This window comes from Balaenoptera musculus, chromosome 3 (assembly GCF_009873245.2).
Source record: "Balaenoptera musculus isolate JJ_BM4_2016_0621 chromosome 3, mBalMus1.pri.v3, whole genome shotgun sequence".
Lineage (NCBI taxonomy): Eukaryota > Metazoa > Chordata > Mammalia > Artiodactyla > Balaenopteridae > Balaenoptera > Balaenoptera musculus.
In genome coordinates, this window is record NC_045787.1 from 143,013,835 (window position 1) to 143,030,357 (window position 16,523).

At 41.2% G+C, this 16,523-nt stretch overlaps 1 protein-coding gene across 7 annotated transcripts; it reads right to left on the minus strand.

The window, feature by feature from the left end:
* Positions 1 to 4,169: 4,169 nt before the first annotated feature.
* Positions 4,170 to 16,518, minus strand: PTTG1 (PTTG1 regulator of sister chromatid separation, securin). Of its 7 annotated transcripts, none has more exons than XM_036847736.1 (8): positions 16,457 to 16,518; positions 15,644 to 15,684; positions 11,908 to 12,008; positions 11,375 to 11,556; positions 9,936 to 10,029; positions 8,348 to 8,506; positions 7,490 to 7,595; positions 4,170 to 4,252 (listed from the first exon to the last, which is right to left on the minus strand). In XM_036847736.1, the coding sequence occupies exons 3-7, from the start codon at positions 11,996 to 11,998 to the stop codon at positions 7,516 to 7,518; spliced, it is 606 nt and encodes a 201-aa protein (XP_036703631.1). In that variant the 5' UTR covers positions 11,999 to 12,008; positions 15,644 to 15,684; positions 16,457 to 16,518; the 3' UTR covers positions 4,170 to 4,252; positions 7,490 to 7,515. The 7 variants fall into 7 exon arrangements, with proteins under 7 accessions (XP_036703631.1, XP_036703632.1, XP_036703630.1 ...); XM_036847733.1 differs by having other exon boundaries at positions 4,178 to 4,252; positions 11,375 to 11,559; XM_036847737.1 differs by lacking the exons at positions 15,644 to 15,684; positions 16,457 to 16,518 and adding an exon at positions 12,467 to 12,553.
* Positions 16,519 to 16,523: the final 5 nt, after the last annotated feature.

Genomic DNA, 16,523 nt, shown 5'->3' on the forward strand with positions numbered 1-16,523 from the left:
TTGAAACTGTGATTTAAAAACTCCCAACAAACAAAAATCCAGGACCAGATGGTTTCACAGGCAAATTCTATCAAACATTTAAAGTAGAGTTAACACCTTCTTCTGAAACTCTTCCAAAAAATGGCAGAGGAAGGAACATTACCAAACTCACTCTATGAGGCCATCATCACCCTGATACGAAAACCAAAGATACCACAAAAAAATAAAATTACAGGCCAATATCACTGATGAACATAGACACAAAAATCCTCAACAAAATACTAAAAACAGAAACCAACAATATATTAAAAGGATCATATACCATGATCAAGTGAGATTTATGCCAGGGATGTAAGGATATTTCTTTTTTTTTTTTTTTTTTTTAATTTTATTTATTTATTTATGGCTGTGTTGTGTCTTCGTTTCTGTGCGAGGGCTTTCTCTAGTTGCGGCAAGTGGGGGCCACTCTTCATCGCGGTGCGCAGGCCTCTCACTATCGCGGCCTCTCTTGTTGCGGAGCACAGGCTCCAGACGCGCAGGCTCAGTAATTGTGGCTCACGGGCCTAGTTGCTCCGCGGCATGTGGGATCTTCCCAGACCAGGGCTCGAACCCGTGTCCCCTGCATTGGCAGGCGGATTCTCAACCACTGCGCCACCAGGGAAGCCCCTAAGGATATTTCAATATCTGCAAATCAATCAGTGTGATGCACCACATCAACAAACTGAAGGATAAAAACCATATGATCAACTCAATAGATGCAGAAAAAGCTTTCGACAAAATTCAACATCCATTTATGATAAAAACTCTGCAGAAAGTGGGCAGAGAGGGAACCTATGTCAACATAATAAAGGCCATATATGACAAACCTACAGCTAACATCATACTCAACAGTAAAAAGCTGAAAGAATTTCCTCTAAGATCAGGAACAAGACAAGGATGTCCACTCTCGCCACTTTCACTCAACATAGTTTTGGAAGTCCTAGACACGGCAATCAGAGAAGAAAAAGAAACAAAAGGAATACAAACTGGAAAAGAAGAAGTAAAACTGTCACTGTTTGCAGATGACATGATACTATACATAGAGAATCCTAAAGAGGCCACCAGAAAACTACTAGAGCTAATCAATGAATTTGGTAAAGTTGCAGGATACAAAATTAATGCACAGAAATCTCTTGCATTCCTATACACTAATGATGAAAAATCTGAAAGAGAAATTAAGGAAACACTCCCATTCACCATTGCAACAAGAAGGATAAAATACCTAGGAATAAACCTACCTAGGGAGACAAAAGACCTGTATGCAGAAAACTTTAAGACACTGATGAAAGGAATTAAAGATGATACCAAGAGATGGAGAGATATACCATGTTCTTGGATTGGAAGAATCAATATTGTGAAAATGACTATACTACCCAAAGCAATCTACAGATTCAATGCAATCCCTATCAAATTACCAATGGCATTTTTTACAGAACTAGAACAAAAAATCTTAAAATTTGTATGGAGACGCAAAAGACCCTGAATAGTCAAAGCAGTCTTGAAGGAAAAAAAACGGAGCTGGAGGAATCAGACTCCCTGACTTCAGACTATACTACAAAGCTACAGTACTCAAGACAGCATGGTACTGGCTCAAAAATAGAAATATAGATCAATGGAACACGATAGAAAGCCCAGAAATAAACCCACACATCTATGGTCAATTAATCTAAGACAAAGCAGGCAAGACTATACAATGGAGAAAAGACAATTTCTTCAATAAATGGTGCTGGGAAAAATGGACAGCTACCTTTAAAAAAATGAAATTAGAACATTCTTTAACACCATACATAAAAATAAACTCAGAATGGATTAAAGACCTAAATGTAAGACCAGATACTATAAAACTCTTGGAGGAAAACATAGGTAGAACACTCTTTGACATAAATCGCAGCAATCTTTTTCAATCCATCTCCTAGAGTAATGGAAATAAAAACAAAAATAAACAAATGGGACTCAAAAGCTTTTGCACAGCAAAGGAAACCATAAACAAAACAAAAAGACAATCCACAGAATGGGAGAAAATATTTGCAAACAATGCAACGAACAAGGGATTAATCTCCAAAATTTACTAAGAGCTCGTGCAGCTCGTTATCAAAAACAAAATAATAATCCAATCAAAAAATGGGCCTAAGATCTAAATAGACATTTCTCCAAAAAAGACACACAGATGGCCAAAAAGCACATGAAAAGAAGCTAAACATCACTAATTATTAGAGAAATGCAAATCAAAACTACAATGAGGTATTGCCTCACACCAGTCAGAACGGCCATCATCAAAAAAAATCTATAAACAATAAATGCTGGAGAGGGTGTGGAGAAAAGGGCACCTTCCTACACTGTTGGTAGGAATGTAAATTGATACAGCCACTATGAAGAACAGTATGGAGGTTCCTTAAGAAACTAAAAGTAGAGCTACCATATGATCCAGCAATCCCACTCCTGGGCACGTATCTGGAAAAAAAACATGGTTTGAAAGGATACATGCACCACAATGTTCATTGCAGCACTGTTTACAATAGCACATGGTAGCAACCTAAATGTCCATCAATGGATGAATGAATAAAGAAGATGTGGTCCATATATACGATGGAGTATTACTCAGTCATTAAAAAGAATGAAATAGGGACTTCCCTGGTGGCACAGTGGTTAAGACTCTGTGCTCCCAATGCAGGGAGGTGGGGTTCAATCCCTGGTCAGGGAACTAGATCCCACTTGCATGCCACAACTAAGAAGCCTCTCAGGCCACAACTAAGGAGCCCACCTGCTGCAACCAAGGAGCCCAAGTGCCGTAACTAAGAAGCTGGCAAGCCGCAAGTAAGGAGCCTGCCTGCCGCAACTAAGACCCGGTGCAACCAAATTACTTAATTAATTTTTTTTTTTTTTTTTTTAAAGAACGAAATAATGCCATTTGCAGCAACATGGATGGACCTGGAGATCCATACTAAATGAAGTAAGTCACACAGAGAAAGACAAATATCACATGATTTCGCTTATATGCGAAATCTAAAAAAATGATACAAATGAACATACTTATAAAACAGAAACAGGGCTTCCCTGGTGGTGCAGTGGTTGAGAATCTGCCTGCTAATGCAGGGGACACGGGTTCGAGCCCTGGTCTGGGAAGATCCCACATGCCGTGGAGCAACTGGGCCCGTGAGCCACAATTACTGAGCCTGCGCTCCGCAAGAAGAGAGGCCGCGATAGTGAGAGGCCCGCGCACCGTGATGAAGAGTGGCCCCCGCTTGCCACAACTAGAGAAAGCCCTCGCACAGAAACGAAGACCCAACACAGCCATAAATAAATTAAAAAAAAAAAAAAAAATTTTTTTTAAATAAAAAAAAAAAAAATAGAAACAGACTCACAGTCTTAGAGAACAAACTTATGGTTACAGGTGGCGGGGGGATAGACTGGGAGTTTGGGATTGACCTGCACACTGCTATATTTAAAATAGATAACCAAGAAGGACCTACTGTATAGCACAGGGAACTCTGCTCAATACTCTGTAATAACCTACATGGGAAAAGAATTTGAAAAAGAATAGATACATGTATAACTGAATCCCTTTGCTGTCTACCTGAAAGCACAACATTGTTAATCAAGTATACTCCAATATAAAACAAAAAAAATTTTTTTTAATTTATAGTGCACCTTGGAAACAGTATATATGATTTCTATAAGCGCATAAAGAGCTTGTAAGGACTTGAGATGGTATATATACAAAAGAGCATTTCTCAATATGGGATCCCTGGAACAGTGCAGAATTTTTCTCTATTTCAAGGGGAAAATATTCGTGAAATTTGTATTTGCAGATATAAGAAAAAAATTGAACACATTAATAGCACAGAAGGATGATATTCAAAGTGTGTATACTGATACAGAGGCAGCATTTACCAACTAACTACCACATGCATGCTCTTTGCAGTAAGTGGTTTTTGCTATATATCTTGTCATAATTTCAAATTTTTCTGTAATGATATTTAATATTTCTAAGTTTGTATACAGTTTAAGATATATGTATAACTATTGCTGAAAATAAGTGTGTACATTTTAGTTTGCTTTATTATGCAGGAAAATACTATTAAATAAATGATAAATGAAAAACAAAATGAAACCTTTCCATGGCACCAAACACGCCCAGGACAAACTCTAAACCCCTTGCACAGTTCAAAAAACCATATGGCCCCTGCTTCACTGTCCAGACTCCCTTGTTGCCAGACACACTCCTTGCTCAAACCTAAAGCAGGAAAAAAACAGAAAGGCAGTTTTCACTTAACAAACTGTGTTATCTTGCTTCCTGCCATCTGCAAAAGCTGTTCTCTCTGCCCAGAACGCTTCTCTTCCATCAAGTCTCCATCCACATGTCCCTCCCCAGGAAGCCTTCCCTGTCCTTCCCTAGACTGGGCTGGGGAGTGCTCCCCAACTCCTGGTCCTCCCCACCCCCATGTGCATCTTCCTTTATCACAATGGCATTTGATACCTCTCTCCCCACTGGATGCCAGGCACCTGAGGGCAGAGGCAATGTTGTGACTTAACCATGGTAGGTGTAGGCTTGGTCCCTAGCACATGGGGCCTCAATAAATGGTAAATGATTAAACTACTGGAAAGAACAAAGTCAACTTAGGACATTCCTGCCATAGTATTGACCCTTTTGGAACTTGGTATAGGGACTAACCTTCCTATATAGGTTAGTTCAGAATTAGTCTAATAGAGAATATTAGCATTAATATATTTAAAAGGCTTTGTGTCCCTGTTGAAGGTTAATTGGAATTTAAAACCTGAAAAATGTCAATGCAAGAATAAGTTAGGTGTGGGACTTCCCTGGTGGTGCAGTGGTTAAGAATCCGCCTGCCGGGCGTCCCTGGTGGCGCAGTGGTTGAGAATCTGCCTGCCAATGCAGGGGACACGGGTTCGAGCCCTGGTCTGGGAAGATCCCACATGCCGCGGAGCAACTAGGCCCGTGAACCACAATAACTGAGCCTGCGTGTCTGGAGCCTGTGCTCCCAACAAGAGAGGCCTTGATAGCGAGAGGCCCATGCACCGCGATGAAGAGCGGCCCCCACTTGCCGCAACTAGAGAAAGCCCTTTCACAGAAACAAAGACCCAGCACAGCCATAAATAAATAAATAAATAAATAAAAAAGAATCCGCCTGCCAACGCAGGGGACACGAGTTCAAGCCCTGGTCCGGGAAGATCCCACATGCCGTGGAGCAACCAAGCCCGTGAGCCACAACTAATGAGCCTGCATGCCACAACTACTGAAGCCCGTACGCCTAGAGCCCGTGCTCCACAACAAGAGAAGCCACCACAATGAGAAGCCTGTGCACCGCAACAAAGAGTAGCCCCTGCTCGCCGCAACTACAGAAAGCCCGCACGCAGCAACAAAGATCCAACACAGACAAAAATAAATAAATAAAATAAACAAATTTTTTTTTTAAAAAAGAAGAAGTTAGGTGTGGATGAACCTTACGTAGGTAAGAGCACGCTTCAGTCCAGTGCAGGGGAACTGTGTGATTGAAAGAAACTTTAATCCTACAGTATTACCGCTTGGACAGATTAGATTTCCAAACAGGGCTTCTCATAAGCTTTCTCAAGTAATAAAGCCAAACACATGCTACTTAATAAACTGTTTACAAACAGCAACAATACTCACAAAAGGAATTATTTATATTAATGGAAAAACATCTGTTTAAAATTCTCGAAGTCAACAAACATTAAGCACTTTGCATCTGACTAACAGCAGTGAAGAGAAGATCACTCGTGCCCAGGTCTGACCAAGGACAGTGACTAACTGGTAAAGGACTGACCAGTTGCCTTGCTCCCAGCCCTTTGTTCCCTCCACCACAACAAACCACTTTCCAAAGTTTCTAAATATATTGTATATGAAAGTCGCTCAAAACGAGGCTTTGCTTTTCAAAGTGGCCCTATTATACCTGAGGATATGAGGTCTAATCCTCTCCCTTAAAGTCAAGTGCTGCGTTGTCTTACTTTGTTCTCTTTTAGAAGTCTTTCTACTAATTTCAGAAATCCAGACTGGTTCAGCTATGTTTACAGGGTCAAAGTTTGAAAGTCAGTGGACTTCCCTGGCAGTCCAATAGTTAAGATTCTGCACTTCCACTGCAGGGGCATGGGTTCAATCCAGGGTCGGGGAACTAAGACCCTGCATGCCGAGCAGCACAGCCAAAAAAATTTTTTTTCATTTTTCTTAAGTAAATAAAACTAAAAAAAGAAGTTTTAAAGTCAGGATCAGAGTCTATATGTGTTCCTAGTGTTTCATGCCTAATATCTTGCAGATTCCTCTAATAACGATGGAAAAGAAAAGGCTCACATTCTAACTTGACTATAGATGCTAGAGATGTTTCAGGAGAAAGCCTTCCTATATAAGTTAGTATTTAGCAAGGATCAAATTCAATTGGCTGCCTGGCCCAGGCAAGTTAAGTGAGTTAAATAGGCTGAGTCACAGAAGAGAGTAAGAGGAATACTTCAGTTCTCCCCTCAAACCATCTCACATAGGGTTCAGAGGACAGAAAACCCACACTCCACCTAAAAGGCAGCCACTCTACCAAGTGTTGGAAACAAGGGCCTACTATAAACAGGTCTGCTTTTCCAAGAGAAGCTCTAAAACCAAAGATATGTGAAACTCTTAATTTAAAATGGTGGCAACAATTAATTTTTTTTAAACATCATCCACTCCCTCTGCCCAAAGAAAAAAAGAAAAAAAAAAAGAAAATCCATGAGCAATCTGATATTTTGATTCCAATCTCAGTTATGGAATCAAAATACCAGTTCTATCATTTTCTAGCTCTTCGTGTCTTTGGTTTATCAGTGAACTTCTGAGCTTCACTGTCCTCATCTGAAAAACAGGGTCATGAACATGAAACACAATAATGCTTATTAAAGACTGAAAAACAATTCCCAACACAGAGTTAGCAAATAAATAGAGTTTCCTATAGGTAGAAAGTGGATCTTACTATCAGTAAATTATCTGCTGAGGTCTTCAAAGAACCCAATTGAAGAGCTCAAGGAGGCAGAATTCTCAGGAGATTTAGAGCCTTTCAAATTCTGATCACTGAATACAGAGTATTGAAGGCATTAGAAACTAAACAGAACCAGAAATAAAGAATGCCTAGCAACAGACACAATGAGCTGGAAGTAGCTCTTCCTATTAAGAGATCTAATCACTGTCACTAGTTAATGGCCACAAAAAGGTAGTAAAGTACACATGGAGGGGTATATGTTTCAGGGAAAACAGTGGCAGCTTCTAAAATAAGCTGTTAAAACAAAGCAGAGGGTTTCAGGGAAAGTTTTTTAACTCGGACAAACTTCTCTTGTCAGATTATAGACTCTTGTCTGTTAAACACATCTACTAGTTTTCATACAGTTTTAAGCAAATTCCAAACAATACCAACCACAATATTAGGAAGAGTTTGTTAAACAAAGAATTGCTTTATTAATACAAACTATTAATACATACCCACAGACTATAAAGTGCTAAGAAATTTAAATATCTAAGTCATAGCAAACAGGTGGCAATTCAACATCCAGGGTCGACAGAATGCTTGAGGGAGACTGCAACAGATCTAGAAAACAGGAATTTCTTGTTCAATATCTGCAAATCCTCGTGTCCATCAACACACACACTAGTTGTCACTCTTTATCATGAATTCTTGTTTTTCCCTTTGTCTAATGAATCTTTACCCCCGCCCCACCTACACACACACATACCGGCTCTCACTTATTTCTTGGAATGTGGCTGTGGCCACAGAATTAACCTTCATTATGAGATAAATCATAGAAGTACCCGAAATTCCATCATTCTTAGAGACCCAAGTAAGGGCCAACAATTATCATTAATGCAATTTAGCAAATAGTGTGAGGTATTCCATCAGAACAAATAGAAAACACACTGATGATGGCTTTTGACCACCAGTTTGAACCAAGACCTCAAACCCTCTGCAGTAAAGGTTTGCCAATCGATGCTATTACGTGGGTCTTGATCCTACACGAGCTTTGGGTGTAGCTTGGAATTCTCATTCCAAGCAAGTTTATTATACTTCAGCTTATAACCTAAGAAGTTACACACTAAATTTCCTCTGGTTTTGCTTGTATCTAAGACTGTCCAGATTCCAGAATGACAATTTAACTGGGCATTTGGGACTAAAAAGCAGTACCAGTTGAGAATAGTTTTCATTATCCTGAAACCTTATCCCTGCAGTCTGAAGGATAGAAATTACTTACAGGCTAACCTTCTGCACAACCTGTCCCCACGGTAATGGAAGTGTTATGACACAGATTGTTTACAGACCTTCTAGAAGGGCACTCATTCACTTACTAGACTCCCAGGGTGGAGGAGGCATCTTCAGAGGTGAAGGGGGGCCCAGGTGTAAGAGCTGTTCAAGCTCCCTCTCCTCATCGAGGATCATGAGAGGCACTCCATTCAAGGGCATGTGTGCAATCTGGTGCTCTTCAGGCAGGTCGAAACTCTCGAAATCTGCCACAGAAAAGTACTTTGTCAGGGCAGCATTCCTCAGGGTGGTCAGCTTTCACAGGGCCCATGAGCTCAAACTATTTTTTATAATAATATTAATACCTTTTTCCACTGTGTTGACATTTACAATGATGGTCCAAAAGCAATGGTGGATAAAACTGCCGTGCACGAATCAAGGCAGTGGCAATAAACTATGCTTAGTAGTCACTATATTCCTCGCAGCCATTCACTTGCAGTAAAAAAAAAAGCGTTTCACATAATGTTACTCTACCACATGCAGTAAACAGTATTAATTTTATTAGCTCTCAACCCTTGAGAACATATCTTTTTAGTATTCTGTATATGATGTGAAGTATGCCATAAAACACATCTACCGCATACTGAAGGACCATGGCGTTTTCCAAGAAAAAAAGATTCGTGCAATTATTTGATTTGCAAGCTAAACCAGAGGCCTTATTCCTGTACACCATTTACTTGAAAGAACTGAAAGACAAATTGTGGTAACTCAGCCTTGGATATGTGTCGAACATTTTTCTCCGAGGAGTGAAAGAAGTCTACCACTTAAAGGGAAACGGTATTTGTTGCCGATGATAAAATTCACAATTTCAAGGGGAAAAAAAACTGGAATATCAGTAAACTCATCTGTAATCATTAGCTTAACAGCTTCCTAATACTGAAGACTTTTCTGATGAGATCAGCTGTGATATTAATGAGTGTGCTTTTGATACTTCATAATGAAACATTTCAACATGACCTACATTTTTTAATTAATTTATTTTTCATTTGATTTATTTTTGGCTGTGTTGGGTCTTCGTTGCTACAAATGGGCTTTCTCTACTTGTGGCGAGCAGGGGCTACTCTTCGTTGCGGTGTGCAGGCTTCTCATTGCGGTGGCTTCTCTTATTGCGGAGCACAGGCTCTAGGCACGCGCGCTCAGTAGCTGTGGCTCGAGGGCTCTAGAGCGCAGGCTCAGTAGTTGTGGCGCACGGGCTTAGTTGCTCTGCAGCATGGGGGAATCTTCCCGGACCAGGGCTCGAACCTGCATACACTGCATTGGCAGGCGGATTCTTAACCACTGAGCCACCAGGGAAGCCCTCAGGCATTGTTCAACTTGACATAGAGCCCTCTTTCTAAATGGTTTGCTAAGAAGACTGTCCCCTAACGTTGAACAGGTCTAATCTCCCCCTAGGTGGTTAGCTTTTGAGGACAGGAACAATGTTTTCCACATCTTAGCTCGGATTCCTCTACTGACCTAAGATTATACCTTACAAATAAATCCACAAGTGTATTTGTTCAAAGCAACCCAGATTCAGACAGCCTTGTTATAGTCTTGGATCACATGTCTTATTCATAGCTATATCAAGTTAGAGTTGAATTGGATCCTAAGAGAAACTCAAGGCTAAAGCATTTGTGCGATACCAAAAGATATTACCTAATGGGTTGAAGGGAAAGAATTTTTCTATTTCTGGGTAGGTGTCATCTGAGGCAGGAACAGAGCTTTTTGCTTTAACGGTCTTCTCAGTCATCTAAAACAACCCAAGAAAACATACATTAGTGAGAGTGGAAGCCTTGTCAACTGATTAGTACAAGAGATCGTAGGGCTTTTTTAAGACATGTGACTGCTTCACCAAATTTTAAATTGTTTTCAATTTCATGCTGACTTCTAAGAAACCATAATCCTTCATTCTCAAAATTACAAATACAATTCAGCAAGCAATTCTAATATCATGGCTCAAAAGTTAATTCTAAAATATAAGTATCAGCACCTGTTAGCATAAGTTATCAAAATGCAGAGCGGAGTTAATTCAGAACTAATTGACTCAATCACCCAACCTAACAAAGGAGAAAATGGGCATGAATTACCCAGAATAGAAGCTAATCCTGGAAGCCATTTTTGGCTGTTGGAAATATAATTTTCCGTTGGTGTGTCCATCAGTGTTACCTAAATTATTTGCTTGGTTAATTTTAAAAACCAGTTTGTGTTCCTCAAATACACAGAGTAAGAGGCAGCCAAAGACAGCCAAGGACTTTAGAAGCCCACAGTGGATAATTCCCTAGTCTGGAATTGGCAGGCAGTCCACGATGATGGGCCGAAATGGAAACCTGCATAGTCTTGATTTATGCTTACGTCACATGTGCAGGGCTAGAGGAAATCCCTAAGGCAGGGTTTCCCACGTTTCAGTTCTGTCACATTCTCATCATTTTTGCTATATCCTTGCAATTCTTGCCTTTAACATTTCTCTTACTCAACTCAGTTTTTTAAAAAAGACATCCTTGTCCTGAAACCACACATGTAGGTCTCAGGTTGAGGTCAAGTACTAGTTGTTTTTTCCTAATACACATTAAACAAAACAATTACTGAAATGAAGTGTTAATCCACATGCTAAAGTTATCTTTCATAGCCAAGTCGTCTCAGTCTAGGATGCACTAACCTACAATTTGTAAACACACATACAAAGGTCAATGTGCTACCGCGTTATAACCTAAAAATCTGGTGCTTGCTCTGGAAGGAGGGGAGAAGGATGGCAGCACCTGAGCTGTTATATTAGCAACGTGACCTCTTGCAAAATACCCTCCCTCTCAGTACTTCTTAATCTGTAAGTACATTCTACCAATCAATCTGCTTCAAGACACTCATTAAGGGCAGGTGAGGCAAAAAAATTCACCAGCTGCTACTGATAAATGTGATCTCGTGTTACAGGGGAAGTCCACAAAGACAGTATGATGATTCTTTTCTGCTAATCTATGTTTGCTAGCCTCTATTTCTTTCTTTTCACACAGAAGAAAGTCAGGTAGGATGCCAATAGTCATTTTAAGAGTCACAAGTGCTGAAGTGTTTAAACAGCATCTTTATTTATAGCCAACACTTACCTTTTTGGTAGAGCAGGCTGTCTGTTTCTGTTTGAGGGGTCCATTCGTCTTTATTGACTTTTCTGTAGCTCTGTTAACAGTTCCCAAAGCCTTTCTGGCAGCTTTAGGTAAAGCTGGTGGAGCATCAAACATTTTGCCAACATGTGGTGTTGAAACCTGAGATCTCCCATCTAAAGCTTTGACTGCTAAAGAAAAATTCTTACCGTGAGATTATTCCAGCAGTAAACGCCTATGCAACTTGAAGGCTGACCTTGCCTATAAACGTGGCCTAATTCTCACACCCAAACTTAACACCCTTTTGACAGTGGCATGGTCCTATGCCTAACAGTACTTCAGTTCAGTACCCTCTTAAATAATCTCATTAAGATACTGAACATGAAAAACAGACCCATAACAAGCATCTGGCAGTAGCAGTATTGGGTAAACCTGACTCCAATTGCCGGCGAAGTATACTAAATGCCTCCCCCAGCTCCAGGCCACACCCACCATTGATTCACAATACCTGTGTACCTGATTGCCGCCTGTATACTTACAAGGCCCAGACCCCAGCTTCAGCCCATCCTTAGAAGCCACACGGGTGCCTGGTTCTCCATTTTCCTTGTCAACATAGATCAGAGTAGCCATTCTGGATTACCTAGGGGTGTGAAATACTCATTAAACCCTGGGAGTTAGGGAAGATGAAAGAAGCTAAGGTGTAGCACAGACCCAACTTTCTACCCTGGGCACGTCTATGCAAAAACAAGAGCTAAGCAGAGGGAGAAACCCGATCTTGAGCCGACAGGCACTTAATCCAGCTCTTAACTCTTGAAGCCTGAGTCAGGGGCCCTAAGTTCCAGAAGAGTTGGCGGTTTGGGACTGGCACAGGCCCTGCTACCCATCGGAACCGAACCGCCGTGGGCTGCGGACGCAGTCCAAAGGCCGTGGCTCAACCGGCTGGGCGCTACAGACGTCCCGGGGTTAGTCCCAGCCCCCAATCCCCAGCCCCGGCTCCCAGACATACGGACCCCGCTTCCCAGACCCCCACCCCAGCCCCGCTTCCTACCCCGCCGGACCCCTCCCGCCCAACCACTCGCGACCACTCCATTCACCCACGCTGGGAACAACGGCCAAACTCTTCCTAGACACGGTCTCCAGCGGTCACGCGCGACTCGGCGTTTAAACCACAACTTACGCCGCTATTGGTTCATCCGTCCAGGAGGCGGGGCAGGAGTGGGGAGGAGGCTCCCGGGAAGAACCAATGGTAGGAACCTAGGCTCCCTGGGCTCCGCCCCGAAAGCTTCCCCCTGCAACTTTGTCGCTTGTTTCCCGGGAGGAGAAATATCAAACCCACTGACACCTTGATCACGGATTTCTAGTTGTTTTTTAACCTGCTCCCCACAGAAACAGAAGGGGAGTAAATATGGTCTCCAATTCCAAGAAATAAATAATTATGATGATTATTGTAATACCAAGATACAGAGTTGGTTTTTGGAGTTTTTTGTTTTTTCCTGAGACACTTCGGTGTCCAAGACGTTTTCAAATGAGAAGATTGTGAAGTTCAAAAAGTCAAGGTGAGGTGGTGACAGAACTATTTTCCTAAAGTCTTCAACTAATCAACTATTTTTCCAGAGAGTAAATAGAGCAGATCAAATCAAAAAGAAGGGGCAGCACTAGAGGAAAGGCATTGTAGTCATCGGGAAAATGACGAAGAGAGATGGATACATAATAGTTGTATTTTAATTAGAGATATAAAAAATACATATACAGTCAATATATAGTCAGGTGGGGGAAAAAACCCATATTAGGTCTACTGAATACTAGCAGGGAAGAATTAAAAATTAAGAAATGAAAATACAGGTAGATAAAACGGCAGTGTTTGTGTCATTCTGTGGTGCTTGTGATTAAGGTGGACTGATTCTGAAACTAATATAATATTATAAATCCATTATACTTCAATTTTTAAAAAATGGACTGATTATTTCCTAATTGCAAGACTATCATCAATATTTCAGGTTAGGATGCTGTCTCTGTTATACAGAATCCGGCTTAGGAACAAAATAATGACCTAATGAGTACAAAATTCAGGCTTCCTTTAAAGTTCTATCATTTAATAGGGACTTTTGTTTGTTTGTTTTTGGCCATGCCGCATGGCACGCGGGATCTTAGTTCGGGATCTTAGTTCCTAGACCAGGGATCGAGCCGTGCCCCCTGCAGTGGAAGCGCAGAGTCTTAACCACTGGACCGCCAGGCAACTCCCAATAGGGACTTATTTTAAACTTTTAACATCTCAACAATATATTCATCAAAGCTGGTGGGGGAAGGACAGAGAGTGAACAAGAGAAAAAGATCAGAGGAATAATAAAGATATACACAAGGAATTCCAATTTCCAAGATATGGGGAGAAACTGTGCTTGAAAAAGTTGGTGACCTTTTCCTTTCTACAGTAAATAGAAATATATTAAACAAGATAAAGGAATCAATTCAAAAGACCAAAGGTGACCTGTGTCATCCAAACCGTACTCCCAACAGGTCACCAGATACTTTTTAACTTGCAGGGAAGTTGGGAGAGAGGAGTTGAGCCTACACTACTCTTTCACAGCAGGCTTAGCACTACACCTGGCATAGATATGGTTCGAAATATATGCCAGTTCATTGTCCCTTCTTCCCTGGCATTTCAGGATCAAAATTGATTGAATGACTCATTCATTCAACAAATATTTATTGAATGCTTACTAAATGCTAGACATCAAGAAGAAAAGAGGAAGGACAAAAAAATGCACACCTTCTTTGCCCCTTCTCTGTCCTTTCTCCTTTATCCCTACCCCTACCCTTATTTCCTCCCTGTATCTCCTTCTAAATGTCTCAGCTCCATATTACATCAACAACACACAAAAGTGTTCATTTTGAAACCAAATCTCAACGACACTGTCAAAAAACAAAATTCAATCAAGCAAACTTTAAAATCTAATTGACTTTATTCAACAACTCATAAATTAGACAGCATCCCACCTACCAATCAGAAGCATGCTCCAAGGGGTTGTACAAACTGAAAAGTTTTTGTAGGAAGAAGGGTGGGGCATGAAGCTATTAGCAAAATAACAGAAAGGATTATTTTTAGGCTGGGACATCTTTGGGGGGCGGGGAAGGGAGCAAGGAACAGCAAGGTTTTTACAGCTGATTGCCTCCTCTTCCTCTGAGAGGCAGGGTGGGGGTGAGGGGATGATAGAAAGGGTCCACGTGACATATTACCTCTTCAGTACTGACCAGGAAATTCCAAACTGATTGATTGGATTACATTTCTGGGGATTACATTTTGAAGTTGTGATTACGTTAGGTGTTAAATCTAGGTTTGGTATCATGGGCTTTAGCACAAGTGACACCATTTTGGGCCTGTGGCTTTTATCTTTAACAACACCTACAGCTTCCAAGTGGGGATTCTTTATCTCCTGAAGTTTTGGGGCACAAGGTTTATATCTCCCTAGGGTAAGTCTTCCCCCTACAACAGAAAGCACTGTCTCCCCCAAGGTCATGCAGTAACTGTAAAATGCACAACCACCCCCTCTTTGAGTAACCACTGTTTCCTTACTAATGATGCCCCAAACCCACTCTGCTATACCCCGGACCATTACTGGAGATACCCAATTGCTGAACCATCCTCACCTTATAACTGCATCCAGATCCTAATCAATCCCAGTTGATCAAACAGCAACCCATCCAGAACTGATCCCTGCTTCCCTAGACCCTCCTCAGAATCCTCCAGGGGGAACCTGAACCTTACAAAAGGTTCTTCCCTCTTGTCCAACACATTCTATAATTCCTCTGAGAGATGTGCTCCCTGGCTTGTGCCTGATAGTTTTAACTAAATACAACTTAACACTTCCAAGAAAATTTTGGGAATTGTTTTAAGGAGATAAAAGCAAAGTTTGGGACTTCCCTGGTGGCTCAGTTGTTAAGAATCCCCCTGCCAATGCAGGGGACACGTGTTCGAGCCCTGGTCTGGGAAGATCCCACATGCCGTGGAGCAACGAAGCCTGTGCACCACAACTACTGAGCCTGCACTCTAGAGCCCACAAGCCACAACTACTGAAGCCCACGTGCCTAGAACCCGTGCTCCGCAACAAGAGAAGCCACCGCGATAAGAAGTCCGCGCACCGCAACAAAGAGTAGCCCCCGCTCGCCACAACTAGAGAAAGGCCGCGCGCAGCAACGAAGACCCAGCGCAGCCAAAAATAAATAAATAAAATATATATTTAAAAAAAGCAAAGTGTGAGTGATTCACAGACTACTCACTTTCAGACTATTTTCTGACTTCTGTCCCTTCAGCTATTGCCCTGTAAAATCAAAATTAATATTTACATTCCTATGCTAGGCACTGAACATTCTTAATAAGAAAAAAGATTATATTATGATGAGATCTCTTATTGAGGCAAGGATGTCACTCTGACATTTGAAAGGAACACATACTGTTTTGAAAAATAAAACGTGACCGGAACAGAGAGGATAGGACCAAAAAAAAAAAAAAGGGGGTGGGGGTGGGGAATTCTACTCCAAAATGACTATTTTCCAGTATTTTTTTTCATATTATACTTTAAAGGAAGGTTGAGATGTCATAAATATTACTGTTTTCCTAAAATGGAAATCGTTTTATAGTATTTTTTTCCTAATGGTAAAATACAAGATCACATTGGGGCGAGGTGTCACAATTACCGAATAGTGCCTCATGTTCTCATAGTACCTGGTATACCTTTCATAGCGGCTTTCTAGAACTATACATTTTTGAATAATTCAGTGTCTTTCTCACTCCGTATGATGTAAATTCGAGGAGAGGAAGACACTTTGTGTTTACCTTGTCTTCAGCGTGTTACACTACCTGGCTAATTAATGCTAATTTTAACTTTTTTTTAACTTCACGCACTTCCCCCTTCATTTCACAGCGCTCTAGTGAGGCTTAAGCTGTTGTCTGCGCTCTACTAAGTTTTTGTTTGTTTGTTTTACGTCGTATGATGCGGCGACTCTTAAAAAAAAGTTTCAAAGAACAGAGCGGAAAAGAAGCTGCTCAAACCTAACCCACTCTACAGACCCACAGTAAAGAAACGGACACACCTCAACATCTCGCGAGACCAGCTCTGCTTGGGAGCCTGAGACTCAAACAGTTCTTAGCGCGCATGTG